Genomic DNA, 18,274 nt, shown 5'->3' on the forward strand with positions numbered 1-18,274 from the left:
CTTTAACCTTTGAGGTGCATTAATATCAATATTAGGACAACTGAAAATAAAAACAGGAAGCTTAAAAGGTAAATTAATAAAACTGTCATCATCACCATTAGCTTAAATGCATTTTCTTTTATAAGCATGTGAGTTTTTTGGTGAATTGTAGATAAATCCAGAAATTGCCTTCTATTCCTGTCCCATACCTTGTAAATGTCCATAACATTATTTTCATCTGTATGAATAGAGAAATCTTGACAGGTTCAGGTTTAATGCACATGTATGCATGAGAATACAGTGTAATAGTTACAGATATGCAAGATTCAATGACTGCAAGACTGACTATAGATTAGCAATTTGGTTTATAATGTGAAAATGGTCTACTAAAAAACTATAATTCAAAGTTTTACACAAAACCTTGAGGCAAAGTTTTAATAAAGAAAAAGTTTTAACACATAAAATGTAAAGATTAACATAAGTAGTTTGACAGAGTTTGAACATAAAACTATGCAATGTTTTAACAAATTTTAACAAAGTTTTTACACAAAATTGCATCAGTGAAAACTGACAAAGTGATACACATCTCTCTCCATGCTTGTGCTGAAAAAACAAAAAGCATTTTTTCCTCTTACTTTTCTGACAAGAGATTTTCTGAATTCATTCATTTCTCCAATCACTCCTTTCATGTAAACTTGGTAATCTAATTCTCCTTTTTCCTCAGGATCTAAGATCTCAAATACAGTATCCAATGCCTGGGGAAGAAAACAAATGTTGCTTTTAAGGTCAGATGCATATAATTTATTGCATATAAAAATCTAGATTGGATTCATAAATATATGTTTGCTAGACTGCACTGTCTGTTGAACATTTATCTACATAACATGCACAGCTAATCAACTGCCAACCTCCACATAAGCACCTGTATATCACAGAGAGTCAATCAGATATTTTGAATTCAGAATTCTAGAAGGCAAATGACCATCCTTACTTCAGGTGATGTGTAAATCATTACAAACTCAACTATGACAGTGCTCAAAGAAATCATTTCAGATACAGGGCCATATTTTTTTTAAAACTATTAGCCCTGACTCAAATTTCACTAGCCCACTCCAATTTCATGTGCCTAAAAGGGACCTGCTTTTTACTATTATTTTCACTCAATGTTGAAACTGCTGTACTTTAAGTATGAAAAGAAATAAACAAATCATTAAACTGAATCATGTGTTGTTCTGTCAATGTCCTTTTTATTGGATCAGCAGAATTAATAAAATTCATTAGCATCTGAAGCATGGGGCAAGTTTCTTTTAAAACTGTCACTTGCCCTGACCTAAACTTCACTTGCCCAACAAGGTGATATCTTTTACTATTTTTGTGATACTCCCACCCCTTCCAGAAATTTAAATGATAGTATCTTATATTTCTGATATTGTTCATGAGACTGAACCCTAATTCACATTCTGCTGACAAGGGGCTCAAAAGTAATGAAATTTCCAACAATTTCGCAATTTCTGCTTGCTCTAGTAATAATTTCTGAATAAATGTGGCATAATCTCTGCTCTTGCCAAACTGTACATCTTTAGCTGTACCATCAGGTCGATGTATAGTCTGTGTACATCATTATGATCTGTAGGGATGAATATCTGGGGACCTTGGAGAAATTTTATTTTCTAAATGTTGCAAAAATCTCCATGTTTCTCAATCAAAATTAAAAGCAGAAATGAAGTCGCTAAGACACTGGTATTTTTTTAAAATCAGTCAGTTAAAAAGTAGCTAAAATTTTCATAACTAGTTTGTTTGATTTTCCTGTCGATGTGTGACAATTAGAGAAAACAGAAACAGCAGCTACCAACTTCATTAACTAAACAGATTAAACATAATGCAATGATCTCAGTTCTTTAAGGGTGCAAAACTTGGATTATAGGGTCTTTATAAGTTGATAATACTGTAAAACAATGACATAGATACTGTTGAATATATTTAACCTGCAATGCTTTACCAAGTCAGCATGAGCAAGGAACAGCTTACTGTTATTCATGCTGTACAAGTGAGCACTAATTGGAGTATGGAGAAAAGAAAGAGTACTGTTCTTTGTTCATAGGTTGCATGCTTTGCTTTGTACACACAATGTTTATATAGCTTTTGTGTTATATTTGATTTAATTTATATCTGATTTGATAATATCTTTCTATTTTTTTAATTTTATTATATGTCAAAATAATGTAGTTCTGTTTACTATGGACTCGTACTTTTTCCCGAAAATAATTTGACTTTGATTGTTCATTTCTGTAAACATAAGGCTGACCTGGTTCCCGACCTTAATTCAAATTTAGTAACAGTCATGTCAACAAGTTCTTTTTTAAATTTATTTTTATTGTAGGAGTAATAAGAGTGAGATCAAGGCTGTATTGGATATGTGACCCTTGACTTGTAAATAGTTTTTAGTTAAGTAAACAACATTTTTTTATTCTTAGAGTAAAATGATTGGTTTTTATCAAGATCATACTGGGGCTATGTAATTTTTTATACGTAAACATGATCACTTAATCCTCTATTTCGTAATTCAGGCATTTCTGAAACTACGCATTAGTTAGCGTTAATAAGCGATTGTTTCCTTGTAGAAACACAAAATAATAAAAAAACTCCTATATTGGAATTTAGTCAGTCTGGGCTTAAAAACACTTGATGTCAAGTCGTTTCCTTCTGTTGAAGCCAGTTTTCAAATTATATGTTAACTTTTCTTCAGATTATTTGGATTCTAAAAGAATTCTTTATTCCTGGAAATAAACATGTGCTCATACGAGTTCATGAACAAAGACATTTCTATAAAAAAATTATTTTGGATTTCCAATATAGAAGTTTTTTTTTATTTTGTGTTTCTACAAGGAAACTACACTTTACTCATTCTACTCTTGTATATAGTGATTGTCATAATTCGAGAGATTTAGTTTCTGTGTTCAATAATCTCAGCATGATCTGAAATATAATGGAGAGTTCCAACGGCAGGTGAACAACTGAAGCACAGTATTATAATTTACTAGGAAATGTTATTTTTAGCTACAGAATTTTGAAAAACTCATGATTTTTTTTAGGATAATATCAATATATTGCATAAAATGAACAATGCACTAAGAAATAATTTTCAAGGTGGGTGAGTGAATTTTCAACCCGTGCATTTATAAAATATTATCATACTGATCCTATCTGGCCTGGTTGTCACAACAGCCATTCAAAAATGTTGCTACCAGATCATGGACAAGACAACATTGACTCCAAGATGAAAATCAGGTTTTTCATTAAAATTTATAAATAATCTTACATAAGATATGCTTGATATTTCTGGAACAAGATATAATGTCTCCATGAAAAATTTAACAACTTTTTTCATATATAATATCATTTGGAAGATTCTTAACATTAAGTTCAATAGGTAGTCACTGGGATAAATCCTATCAAACACAGGATAAAAATAATACAATCGAAGAATGTAAACAATTATAATTAATTCAAATAGTTTATAAATATTATTGCACTTACATCTGGTGGTAGCTCAATACGGAACTCAAAAAGTCCTTTTTCCAACTCAAATCTGTAGAGGCGTCCCTGTCCTGATGCATCAGCTTTACGATAGTATCGTCCCAGGCCTGGAATAGTCCGTATCGCTCGCTTCTTGATTTTCTTCTGGATGGAACCTACCGCAATTATTGTCAAAGAAATTATTCTACACTGAGAAAGGAACTTTTACCTATAACATTAGAAAATACGTCCACAACCTCCAAATCTAACCCTCTATTATGGCTGGAAGATCTTGTCTACCAATCATGTAGATGAAGGGACGTAGCTCTTCCAGATTAACTTCCCTTCCCCTCACTAGCTGACCACCCATATCCCAGATTCTGCAAGATTTACTTGAGCAAAAGCTGCAAGTGGATGCTCACATTTGTGTGCAAGGGTGAGAGGGACTGATGCTAATGTGATCGGGTAGGTTTTCCTGGAGAAATATAATTTACTCAAAAAATTTCTTACCCCATAAGATAAATTACATGTTCACCTTAACATTACGAAAACAGGTAAGAGAAGGAAATGCATAAGCATCCCAATTCTACTTGCATCATTCTACAGGAGCATGGTGATCATCCTGCAGGAGTATGATAATCATCTTGCAAGAGTATAATGATCATCCTCCATTGAGTATAATGATCATCTTGCATGAGTATGATGACCATCCTTCAGGAGTATGATGATCATCCTGCAGAAGTATGATGATCATCCTATAGGAGTATGGTGATCATCCTGCAGGAGTATGATGATCATCCTCCACTGAGTATGATGATCATCTTGCATGAGTATGATGACCATTGTGCAGGTGTATGATGATCATCTGGCATTAAGTATCATAATCATTTTGCATAGTATGATGACCATCCTCCAGAACTATGATGATCATCCTGCATTGAGTATGATGATCATCTTGCATGACTATGATGATCATCTTGCATGAGTAGGACGATCATCCTGCATTGAGTATGATGATCATCTTGCAGGAGATGATGACCATCCTGCACTGAGTATGATGATGATCATCATCTTGCAGGAGTATGATGACCACCCTGCAGGAGTATGATCATCCTGCATTGAGTATGATGATCATCTTGCATGAGTATGATGACCATCCTCCAGAAGTATGATGATCATCCTGCATGAGAATGATGACCATCCTGCATTGAGTATGATCATCCTGCACTGAGTATGATGACCATCCTGCATTGAGTATGATGATCATCTTGCATGAGAATGATGACCATCCCACAGGAGTATGATACTCATCCTGCATTGAGTATGATGATCATCCTGCATTGAGTATGACGATCATCCTGCATTGAATATGATGATCATCTTGCAGGAGATGATGATTATACTGCATTGAGTATAATGATCATACTGTACTGAATATGATGATCATCCTGCATTGAGTATGATGTCCATGATTAAAGCAAAGAACTCCTTTTAACACAAGATGTGCCTGACAGGATCTAGGAATAAAGCAGTGATTTCTCTGGACATGGATGTAATAATGATGACCTCAGCTACTTTAGCAGTATTGGGTTGTAACAAGCCTTCTCTTATCCCATCCACTTGCCAATGACTGCTGAGAAGCATGGCAACATGTGTACCTCCAACTCAACAAACAAGCATCTCTACAGACTGTGACTTGTGGATGGGGAGCTTCCAAGGGTATTTCTACTGCTAACCACTTCCATTTTTGTTTTTATTTTGAAGCAGGAAGTCTAGGTATACCATCATTATGGAAAAGGATGTCTTCAATGGGGTTACAGTGCAGTCAAACATCACTCTATAAGCCCAAGGGCAAGGGGTGAGGCCAAATGTAAGGGATCAGAATTGGTACACTGTCGTAATTGCAGCCAAGCAAAGGAACTTATAGGATACTGTTAAATAGGTACACAGAAATATACATCAGATAGAATGAGACTGATTGTTTATTTGTTGCCCAACACCAACAGCCAAATGTATGTGTCAATTTTTAATACTGGGGCAACAATAAATTGATAAAGCCATCTCAAGTCTATGACTGGTCACGGTTTTCCCCTGGCTTTCATGACAAGAAAACATCTGGAGTAAAAGCCTGGATAAGCTGGTTTTCTGGATTAACTCCAATGCCTATTCTATAAGCAAGTACTCTGTCTCCTTCTGTAACATGTCCACCTTCATGTGATTGATTGAGAAAGTGAAGGGACTGGAATAAAGAAGAATTGGAGCTTCTCAATGTTAACTGAATCAATCAATCATTTATCAAAATGAAAACCATAGGAGACTGGCACCCATTAGAAGAATGCTGCTGGGTAAGAGGATGGTAAATCATTGTCCGCTGGCAGGAGACATGATGGTAGGAGAAACTTTGTTTTCTCTGCATTTCCCTGGCATGTCTGTGAAAGTCAGAGGCATATGGCTGCCTAACATTTGCCTGCCCTAGTAAAGGTTGTTGCTGCTGCTAAGTGCCCTTGCACTAACTTTGGAGATGATCATCCTTTCTCTGATACAATCCCTGACAAAGTTGAAATGAGGTTTGGGGCCTGCAACTTCTGAGTTGTCACCTGCTCAAAATGGTAGCTAAACAAAAGGGGAGAATTGAAAGGGAAAAAGCACAGGATCACTGCATGGTGAGGCTTGAGGGATGAAAATCACAAATCAGCATATCTTTTTATCTAATCAAGGTTGCAGGGAGTAGTTAGGACATTCACCATTGTGTGGTGAGCCTCTCTGTTGACTACACTGGCAATATGGCAGATTGATTTCCAACCATGGCCACTCCCTGCCTTTGCATCTAGAAGAAAGATCACTAGTGACATGGAGACATTTAGGAATCTAGTCAACACAACATACCACTCCAAATCTGAATGTGGCATGAAACACCTGTCTGTCAACCTTGTAACATAAGGGTAATTGCAGTTTGGTCTTTATCCAGACTAGGCATATCCAAATGGTGGTTGTTGTTGTTGCTATGGGATTTAATGCCATTTTTATGCACAAGATAAGCTATACATGGCAGCCAGTATAACTGGTGAAGGAAGAACTTGGAAAAACCCAGGAAGAACCATTGACCCATGAGAAGCTACTGGAAAGCTTTCCCACATACCCACACTGGCCAAGCCCAAGACTTGAACCCAAGTACAGACAGAGGTGAGATGGCAGCGAGCTGTAACAGTGAGCACTTTAGACCACTCGGCCACTCTGGGTCCCTATCCAAATGGTAAGCATTGGACTATGACTTGTACCAGTGGGCAATTAACCCACTGAAATGAAGGACTTTGAATTACTGGGTTCACAAATCTTATCCAAGAGATGACCAGTAATTTCTGCAATCTTTGCCAATTGTGTCAAAATCTGGAAAGACTGATGCTCATTCTCTTCATCGTTATTTACCAAAACTTTGTAAGTGGTATTAACTGCTGGAGGATGAAGGTGTTCCAAAGGCAGCAAAAGTTTACCTGTTTCTTCTATTGCTGACTTAAAACTTAATTCTGTCTGTTCCAATAAGAATATTTAGGGATGTCCAGGTCATCCCCCTCATCAATAGGATGGTTGTTCTCCTTCTGCACCTCTTGCATCCAAGGATGTAACATGCTGAATGGCGCAGACAACACTGTGTTGACCCTGCACAGTGTTGGCTCTACTTTTCAGCAGTACCACATCCAGCATGAAATGTGGTCCAGCTAGAGAATAATCATCTGGGACAACCAGTTGTGCTTGGGCAGATAGTTGGATGAGCAACACAAATTGTGAGGCCACACAGCACATTGCATTGGTATAATTTATTTTGTCAAGCCAACCAGCTGGGCAATTGGTGGGGCATAGTCTGACGTTGCTGTTGGGACTATCAACTGATACGCATTTCACCAGTTCAAAATGATAGTCATGTCTATCAAACCCATACTGTGGTCTGGTGGAAGGCTGGATGTGTCAGTTAGCTGCAGGAATGGCATTTAGTATATGACATATCAGACTGGCTCACTCGTGAAGTTGGACTGTAATCATGCATGCATAGTTTAAATGGCATTGAGACCATGCACAGGTACACAGGCATGGGTAAGGACTTATGACTGGTGGGCAAGAGACATGTCTTGTTCTGACAGTTCTGAACTTGCCCTCTTCTTGTGACCCTTTAAATGCCTTTTGTGATGCTGGAACATACTTTAACCCAAGACATACAGACACTGCATGGGTGTGACAATGAACATTATGTAAATGCAAAGCAAGTCTCATGATTATCTTTGATGACTCTGAAGCACTTGCATTTCTTGCACTTGCTTGACAACCCTAAATTTACAGTGAGAAAAAAGAAGTATGTACAACAAATATACAAATTATATTCAATTACACAAACTCAAGCTACCAAGATGACCTATAGAATGATGCATAATAAATCAAAGCTTAAAAGAGCAATTCAAATTATGATAGTGAAAACATTATAAGTTATAATAAATGAAATCACATGGACAATAATAAACACCAGCAAGAATTAAAAATAATATAAATGTTATTTACAACAGGTATATCATCTTTCTGACTTACTAAAACAATAAAAGCAAATTTGCTATTTGATCTAACAAGGATGAAATATTCCAGTAAATTTCAGAGGCACTGTTAAAAGTCTTACAGCAAACGCTCAAACTGGTAAACAACAGTCATATGGGTGGTCACCTAGCAGGAGCAGGGGAGGGTAATATAAGAGTTACTTCCCTTTATCTATATAGCATATAAAAGACAATGTTACATCATTCTGGGAGGGTTGGATTCAAATGTAGTTGAGGTTATTTACTAATGCTAATGTAATTGGTAAATGTATTTACTTGAGAAATCAGTAATTTCTGAGTAATTTACTCCAGAGTAGAGATATGGTTTCATGACTACATTAGTCATATATATTTCCGATTAATGCGAACTTGATGTGATGCAACAGTTAAGTTTTCTCAATCAGGTCTTGTGCAGCTTCTCAGAACTTTTATTTTCTATTGATCCTGACAGAGGTTTAAAATTTTACATATTTTATCTTAATTTTTCCCATTTTTAAGAATCTCACATACAAATACATCAGCAACTGGACACATTATAATGTATAAGCACATTGTTTAACCAAAGAATAATATATCAAACAGCACATGAAATGCCCATTCTGGAACCTTGTCTCTATTAATGACTTCGACCTTTAAACTAGGGACCTGACTATTGCATGATAAAGATGTGGACCTTGGTAAAGTTTTACTAAATACTGTTGGGGTTAAAATGTGACAATCTGGAAACTCAAACATGGCTTACCCTGACTTATGCTATCATTACTCTGACCTTGACTATGGGATAGTGGGGATGACTGTAACTACCTGAATGACTGTCACGTTAAGACATATTAAAATATGAAGTATTATTAAAATATCTATATTGTTTTACAAGTGATACCTACACACTGACACAGCTCACTGATTTTATATTTTCCCTTGCTGTGACCCTGACTTTGAGGCATAACAATATCATGTGACACACTGCCTATACATGGTATATAGATGAGTATGGTTTCATTAAAATACCTTCAAAAGTTATACTCTGGACAAGGATAGAAATAACATAATTATGTTTTCCCTTGCTGCATCCTTAACCCTGAGGCAGGGGAATGGTTAAAGAACAAAGAAAAATAAACATAAGCATAATTTCAATCGAATGGAAGACAAATTTAAGATTCTATTTATCACAATATGAAAAATGTATCTTTTATGCAATAAAAGAGCAGAAAAATTACAAGAAATTTCTTTTCATAATATTTGGAAGTATCAAATGTTAAACTTTTATCATGTATACCACCTGTGATGTCATATTATGTTATTATATAAACAGTGGTCCACCTCATGAACTGCCCCCCTGACCAGCGGCCACCCACTTTTTACGGCCAGAATCCCTTGTCACAGACAAGTTTGTTTTCAAAAGTACCCCTCAAGAAAGGCCACCCCTCTAACGTGACCAGTGGACAACATATTTGTGCAAAAATGTCAAATTTACCCCTCACAAGTGGCCAAATATTTTATTAATGTGTACAGAACCAATATTTAATTCATATGGTAAGTAATCCGATTATCTTTCCTGATATCTGTTTCCAGCTGTCAAATTTTCGTTAATCAAAGAAGTGTTGGCTAAAGTATATGTACCACTAAAGTTAGTATTATTAATGCCAATGTTATGGGGAAATGGGGTCAGCAATGTTATGATGGAGTTTTGGGCTTCACACAGCAAGGTTTTTTTTTGTGTTTTTGTTGGGTTTTATACAATGATTATGACTGTATGTAATTGTCAAGATCATACCATGCTCAATATAAGCTAAATACAGATTTGGTAGATTGACACACACAGAGAGAAATTTACCTTGAACAAAACAGGGTACCAGACAAAGACCATAAAGTCATGTGACCATACAAGTATATATCCTTGATAAACAACAAATTTTGTTTACGCTACAAAAGTTTTGTCTGCATGATTAAATTGCAATTCTGTACAATTAGCAACAATGGAATAAATTGTTACAAAACTTTAACATGTCATTGCCCAAACAGAGAAATAATACTCCAGAAGGAAAAGTAAAAGCTATTCAACTTGACAACAATGGCGAGAATTCACCTGCCTATACATTTTATGTCAGGAAAACTCAAATAAAAAACATCGTAACAGATAAGGAGAATATTCTGAAGTGGTGGGAAATTGGGGTGAATAGGAAGAGAATTATTTTAAATATGAAACAATGTACGTATCAAGATTTAAATAAATGTTTTTGAAATACCCAACTCACATTTCATGTCTAAGAATAAGAACTCTTAATTTATGTTACCTTGAAATAAGTCTGTTTTTAAGACAAGAAAAACATTTTAATAACTAATGCCACTTTTAAATGAAGATATTAACTGCTTTAAATTATATGCAGATTTCTTATTAGATACACGTGCATATACATACACATCCATCACATAAATATAGTCCCCCTCTGGAAAGGCCACCCGTTTCATAAGGCCACTTTCCCAGTGCAGAAGAGGTGGCCATATAAGACATGACCACTGTCTATATATAATATGTTAATGGTTATAAAGTTAAACACATCAGTCACATGATATAAATTCTGTTCTTTCTTCAGGGAATGTTAACTTACTCTGGAGATTCTTCAGGAAAACTTTATCTGTGTATTCTGTCTTATTTGGAATATGAAGACGTGTGTACACTTCATCTCTCTGCGACAAGGGAACATCTGGCATCCTGTCAATACAAAAATAACACCTTCCATCAATTACCATCAAATTATCTCTTATTTTAGTATCAATAAATTCAGCAACTATTGTGAAATCATTGATTCTGAAGATATGTGGAATATTGTGGAAGGGGTTTATTACGGAAGGGGTCTTATCATATATTTACAAAAATAATTGTTCATTGGGCATTTAAGTTTGTGGTTTAAGCAAAAACATAATCAAAATAGCACTGAATATACATTATTTTATTCTGGTGTCATTAAAGTGCAGAAGCCATTTTGTTGCTCAATTTAAACTTTGATAATATACATGTAAACTGGTGAAAATATTAACTGTTAAATGTGTTAATTTCTTAACACACTGTTCTATTACACAGTACGTATAATAATGAAGCCAGTATGGTACAATGATGACACTGGCTGATAATTTATGCTAATGAATAATTAATGAATGGATTAATTATATCTTACTATCTGTAATACATTTCCTACTTATTTGCTGCCTATTAAAATTAGTTCACTGTAGTGTTGACGGTAATTTATTTTGTTCTACCTTACTAATAACTTTAATACATCTGTCCATACTTTTCTCTTTTTGCTATTTCAATCTTTTGTCACATGTATTATCTCCTTCTAAAAAATTTATAGTTTAGTGTGTTGATCTTTTTCCTACCAATGTTATGTGTAGTATTAAAAAAACATTATCAATAGGCAAAATATAAATTATTTGTGACACATTCATTGAACTGCGAGTCATTGAAAGTGAATAAGTAACCATAGAAACCATGATAAATACTTACAATAGTCGTTCTTTTTCTTCCTGATCTAAATCTGTGACTTTGAATGTAATCTGCCTGACTTTCTTTAGAGTGTCTGGCAGAGATGGTTGGTTTTCAGAGGAGATCACAATGGTAGCACCCTAAAAACAGTGAACCTGATTAGTCTTTCGATCAACACAGCTAGTATAAACTAGTCTTTCAAAATTTATGACCAACTGCATACAGATAGAAATGTTTCATACAATCATATGTGAAGAAATCCTCTTGTTATGAATTAAGAAAGGCTCTTTTAATAGCTCCATTACCAATATTTACAAACGTTTGGAATTTAATTTTTATTTTATGTTGACTGTACATCCCATTTTTATTCAATTTACACAAGGTCCTCATGACAGTTCCTGTGTTGCCATGCAGTGATCTTTGAAGCAGACATGAAGCTGGCCAAGTGTGTAAAATAAATGAAAATTTCCTGTAATGATCTAAAAGATACAAATATGAAAGAAAATTTGTCTACATTTAGTTGTTTTTTAACTCTAATAAACAATCTTCTCAGGATGGACAGAAGGAGATATGGGTTGCACAGATAGTTATATGGACATAATAAAATCAAGATGTCCCCAAAGTAAACAATGGAGAGCAGGTGATAGTAAAGCTTTGAAAAGTTACAGATAAATTGTGTCATAACAGATTCATGTCAAACTTATCCTGGTACAACACTGACAACAACATCACCAACAACTCTAAAGTGATCACTATGCTTGAAAATGTTTTCATATATTTTATTTTATTCTTTTTTTAAAATTTGGGTAGACTGTGTACATGATTTTTCTGGTGCCCAATTACTGTGAATACATTTACTTTTGTGAGCATTACCCCTTGCTGTTTTGCAGAATAGGGCCTTTTCCATGGTACTTTAATTCACGGACATGTCTTTGATGTGAAAAATGGTTCAAATTGTCTTCAAAGTTGGATCTTTATTCAGTGACATCTTTAAATTCATTGGCTACAGTAACAACAGTTTACCAAAAATCTGAAATCTGAATTATATTATTGGACTTATGGAAACTTCAAATTGTCAAGATGAAAAATTGAAATTCAGATGCTGGGGAACAGGAGCGGAGTAGAATGTGTAACTTACAGGATATATATCTATCAATGCATATGGTTCACCCTTCCTTGGACCACTTAAAATGGGGTATTTTCCCCTCTGTATGAATGGTAAGGCCTTGGCACTGGAAACAGAAAAGAAAGAGATCATGTATAAACATACAACAAGTGTATACAAAAGTATATTCAATTACAAACAATGAACATGTACAATTCTAAAAATTATTAATATAATGTGACTTTCAGGTATAATGTCAAATACTGTATATACCTGCTTATAAATTGCACCTAGCAGGAACCTGCTCAGACTCAGACCTGCCATTGCAAAAAGCAATCGCAGATCTGGGTCTGTGCAGTTTGTTAGAAGTAATCAGTTGAACAAACAATACAGACCCTGATCTGCAGGTGCATTATGCTATGACAGATCTGGATCTTTGTTATTTGCAGTTTGATGCAAATTATAAGCAAGCAAAGATGGTATACATATGATCAATATCATGTACACTTGTAATGTTCAAGCTAAGTTAAAGATGGTCACCATAAATATGTTCAGGAAAAAGAAACAAAATTTATCAACGATAAATGACACATGGCATCAATTGACATTGTTATTTTATACAATGTGATCATAGCAAAACTTTTTGATAAATGCATTAATGATTGTTATAATAATCCTTAAAGTGGTTTTTCTAATTTACAGGCACTTTTTCCTTATCTATATGTAAACATATGTACAGTAAAACCTGATATGAGAGACCACCCCTTCTGCCAACCAAAAGCGGTCTATCAAGACAGGTGGTCTCTCTTAAGAGGTGTGTGAAAATGGACTGGTTTCCAGGATCAATAGCACTGTTGAAGAAGAAAAAATACCCATACTCACTGTACTTGTATCATATCCTTCATTCATAAATCTTGTTAAATATTGCATGGATTCCTATCAAAATAACTTTATATACTAAAGATATACATTTTCAAACAATGTGAATCAAATTTTTACTTGAACATCACATGAATGTTCTTCCTTCCAGTTTAGAAATTTTTTTTATTTCATCAGAGGTTCTACCATTGTTACTAGTGTTGACGTAATAACATCTTGATATTTTTGGTTTTGATCAGGTTTTTTGGGGACATGTGGAATAAATATATATTATGTAACAATGAATGAAACCAAAAGACATAATTAACTCATCAAGAAACAATACATTTATTTTGAGACGAAGTTTAAATAATCAACATTATAGCTCAATAAACAAAGGTTGCGACCATCTGCACCTGGGTAAACAGATGGTGGCTTGGTGAAGCACTGTAACAAAAGAAATTTAAAAAAATAAAAAAGAATCCAGAAATGATTCTAACTTATTAGTATCAAAGACAGAGCTCATTTGCTCCCCCCCCCCCGGCATTACGGATTAACTGGAAAGACAAACGATGTACTCAACCATACACTGAAGCCCTTTTAAAAGATTTCTCACTGAAACATTAGGACTATTGGTGTTGTGTGGGTTTTCACAAAGATAAAGAAAAAATACAAACATCTAAATTGACTGTGTATGTCCATTACTCCCTTTGATGAAAAAAATGGTTAATCTTACTGGCTATTCACATGACTTTGGCACTAAAATGGCAGTTAGTGACATGTACTTTAGACTGGTTTACTGCAGTTTACAAATAACACCATAGGCTGGACTTGTAGATTTCACAAAACTGGTAGCTAGCCAATTTTTTAAACAAATACCTTATTAAAACAATCTTTACTATTATGCGGTCGTTGTTACAAAGGATTAAATGATGGTTAGTGGTGTTCATCTTGCTATATGGTTCTTCAACTGTAGTGTTATTTAATGTGCACTTTGTCTGCATTGCCGGATTAAACCCTGTGGAGGCCCTTAGGTCCTTAGGCAGTCAACATTTTGGGGTTCCTCTCGCAAATTATCTCCTAATACATTTTATCACTATTATTTTGCTCCATTGTCGCGGGGCCCCTAGGCCAGTGCCTACTCTGCCTATTTGGTAATCTCGCATTGTTTGTTTGCATACTATATGTATCCTGAGCTCTCGTGTTTACAAAGAATTAAGTCAAGGTCATTGGTGTTGATCTGTGTTTTTGCAATGCAGTCATTCATAGCAGTGTCGAAATGCATATTTTGCCAAGTCATCGTGGTTGCTGGTCGCGTTCAGCAGGTGGTCACTCATAACAGAGCGTTTATATAATAAAATATGTCTGTGCATTATGACTGTGGATGGAAATGGCAGGTGGTTGCTCACAGAAGAGGTTGCTCATAACAGTTTTTACAGTACTACATATATTCATTTAGTCGAGTCCAAGTGCAAACTGCACAAACCCAGATTCACTGTCACATAATTCAGTGGCAGATCTAGACTTATTCAGTTTATTAGTACAAACAACACAGGTCCTGATCTGGCTGTGCTTTATGCAAGGGTAAATAAGGTTCTATGTTGTCTGCAAGCAAATTCAAATTGTGTGTGTGTGTGTGTGATTTGGATTTTTATCATAGCTTTAACAATGTTTCAGTCATATCGCTACCATGTCTGCAGTGTGGCAGTTTATGTCTAGCACTGGAGCATCATGCTGCAGACATTTAGCATGATGTCCCACTCAGTCACATTATCCTGACACCAGGCCAACCAGTCCTCACACTAACCTCTTAATGCTGAGCACCAAGAGATGCAGCTGTTAGTAGCATTTTTGTAAGTCTTTGTTATGAATCGGCCGGGGATCAATCCCACAACCACCTGCATCCAAGGCGGACATTCTAACCACTAGGCCACCAGAACGGTCTCAAAGGGAACAAATGGTACATGAATCCACATCACATAGTAATGATAATAATCGTATAAGTGACAGCAGTGGGGTTATTCTGCTGGACCTGGATACAAATGTCTTTACTGATTAATCAACAGTAAACTGTATACTGTACATACTAAAAGAATAGTACCATAAAACATAATCTGCACTTAAACAACTGTTTAAACAAGAATGGAATAACAGTGTAGTGAATAACATTACTGAGCAGAATACTGTATATACTTGCTTATAAGTCAAATCAAAGTACAGACTGCACTGACATAGATCAGCCAGCGCATAATGCACCAGCAAATTAAGGTCTGTGCAGTTTGTTAGGAGTAAATAGTCAACAAACAGCACTGATCCTGATCTGCCAGCACCTGATGAGATGGCAGATAAGGGTCTGTGTTATTTGCAGATGGACATATATAAACAAATATAAATGGTACCTTTTCCCAAACTGTCTGAACTCATAAATGGTCATGGTGTTGTCTACATGGAAGAAGAAACCAGTAAGCTCTCTGGTTGCATCATGTCCATTTCTGAAAAATGAAATCAATATTTACATATGCAAACAAAATGAGATGAATGAAAGATTGGGTAATACTAGGTCTTGACATGAATAATATGGGTCTTGACATTATTTAATATAGATCATGACATTAATAATATGTGTCTTGACATTAATAATACGAATATTGACATTAATAATATGGATCATGACATTAATAATGTGTCTTAACATTAATAATATGGGTCTTGACATTAATAATATGGGCCTTGACATTATTAATATGTTGTTATTGTTGTTGTAGGGTTTAATGCCATTTTTCAGCACAAGATAGGCTATACATGGCGGCCAGTATTATTGGTGGAGGAAGAACCCAGGAAAACCCCGGAAAAACCACTGACCCACGAGAAGCTACTGGCAAGCTTTCTCACGTACCGACATTAGCTGAATCCGAGACTCAAACCCATGTAGACAGAGGTGAGATGGCAGTGATCCGTAACGGAGAGCGCTTTATACAGCTTGGCCACTTGAGGCCCCCATTAATAATATGGGTCTTGACATTAATAATATGGATCATGACATTAATAATATGGGTCTTGACATTAATAATATGGATCTTGACATTAACAATATGGGTCCTGACATTAATAATATGGATCATGACATTAATAATATGGGTCTTGACATTAATAATATGGATCATGACATTAATAATACGGGTCTTGACATTAATAATATGGATCTTGACATTAATAATATGGATCTTGACATTAATGATATGGGTCTTGACATTAATAATATGGATCCTGACATTAATAATATGGATCATGACATTAATAATTTGGGTCTTGACATTAATAATATGGAGAATAATCTAGCTAAGGAATAGTTTTACACATTTTCTCTGATGGAATTTAATCTTACACATAGTTGGATACCAGAAATCTTGAAAAGGTCACTATTGGGACATAAAAGTTTGAAACAAAAAGTTTGATTAGCATTTGAAAGGACTTACTGGGGCCAAATAAGCTCCAGTATTTCTCTTCCTAAAGGACTGCCTTCGAAAAAAAGACATCAGTAAATTATACAAGATGCAAAATTTGGAAGATGTGAATCATATTGTTTGTATCATTAAATTTTCTCAAATTCTATGTATTTGCCTTTTTCATGACTCAGATGTATGGCATTTTCTGTATTGACAAGTCTCACATATACTGGATAATTTTTAAGTTGCTATTTAAGTGAATTAGTTTGATGTGAATTAAAATGACAAAACTTTAATGCTCATCAGCATCTTATCTGTCAGAGTATTTACTGACAAATTTTAAATTTAGAAAAGCTGCAAGAATACACACAGATATTTACCTTGTGACAACTCGGGCACCAAACTGAACTCTTTTAGACAGCAAGTTTTCTGTGGCAGTTGAATTTGTACGTACTCTGATAGGCAATACAAAAAAAAGAATTTTCCTTTTAATGAATTGAAAACAGTAAAATATACTAGATATCAAATTATACTGTACTTGAAAATTTAAGAATGTACCACAAAATTTATGTTTGATGTCACAAATGGAGTTTCCTTGCTACTGCATCAACATCACCTTAACATGGATATTTGTAACAAAACTTTGATCTCCATTTTAATGTCTGAAAACTGTATGCAATTACAGTCAAAACCTCCTCAAACAGCCACCTTATATAGAAGTCACCTGGGATCAATGGCCATTCCAATTTTCACTTGTTATTTCCTCTATAATTGTCATGCATTAGATGGTCACATACTTTCTGCAGTCAACAGCAGGCATTTCAATGCTTTATTTTCCTCATGAACAGATTATCACAGCTTCAAAATCGTAAGCACCAATTCCTGATATGCAAACAGTGTTGTCTGTGTATTACTTAACACAAACAAGAATAGCATTGATTGTTAATTTTATTCTCTTTCCAAAATTTCACCCATCTATAGTAAGCGGGAGTAAAAAATAAAAAAGATGCCAGTGTATGCTTATTACATATATTAAAAATGTGCCAAGCAACTTGTCTGGTACATTCAATTCCTAGAATGATTTTTAAAAAAAGAACATCCAAGAACTTACTTTTGACATCTGGACAATGATCCACTAAAAGGTCACCCCAAAACTACTAAAGAGTTTTACCAGTGGTCTCTTTCATAATTATGCATATATCTCAATTTACCACATTGATGTAGAATTAAATAATTCAAAGACACATCTAACAGACTAATACATGGACAGAACTCTGGCTTCATTGTGGAAAGCCAAAGCCCATAAAAT

At 35.0% G+C, this 18,274-nt stretch overlaps 1 protein-coding gene across 1 annotated transcript in view; it reads right to left on the reverse strand.

Moving 5' to 3' along the window:
• Nucleotides 1–18,274, reverse strand: part of LOC149801081 (calcyphosin-2-like) — a 58,945-nt gene that overhangs the window by 16,260 nt on the left and 24,411 nt on the right. Inside the window, exons 11-17 of the mRNA XM_089955116.1 lie at nucleotides 17,346–17,420; nucleotides 15,919–16,011; nucleotides 12,695–12,788; nucleotides 11,578–11,696; nucleotides 10,682–10,785; nucleotides 3,517–3,671; nucleotides 615–734 (exon numbers count right to left, since the gene is read on the reverse strand). Coding sequence (XP_089811242.1) covers nucleotides 615–734; nucleotides 3,517–3,671; nucleotides 10,682–10,785; nucleotides 11,578–11,696; nucleotides 12,695–12,788; nucleotides 15,919–16,011; nucleotides 17,346–17,420 — 760 coding nt within the window. The remainder of the gene's footprint in view (nucleotides 1–614; nucleotides 735–3,516; nucleotides 3,672–10,681; nucleotides 10,786–11,577; nucleotides 11,697–12,694; nucleotides 12,789–15,918; nucleotides 16,012–17,345; nucleotides 17,421–18,274) is intronic.

The sequence above is a fragment of the Sinohyriopsis cumingii genome, chromosome 4 (genome assembly GCF_028554795.1).
Source record: "Sinohyriopsis cumingii isolate HCF-2022 chromosome 4, ASM2855479v2, whole genome shotgun sequence".
In the NCBI taxonomy this organism is placed as follows: Eukaryota; Metazoa; Mollusca; class Bivalvia; order Unionida; family Unionidae; genus Sinohyriopsis; species Sinohyriopsis cumingii.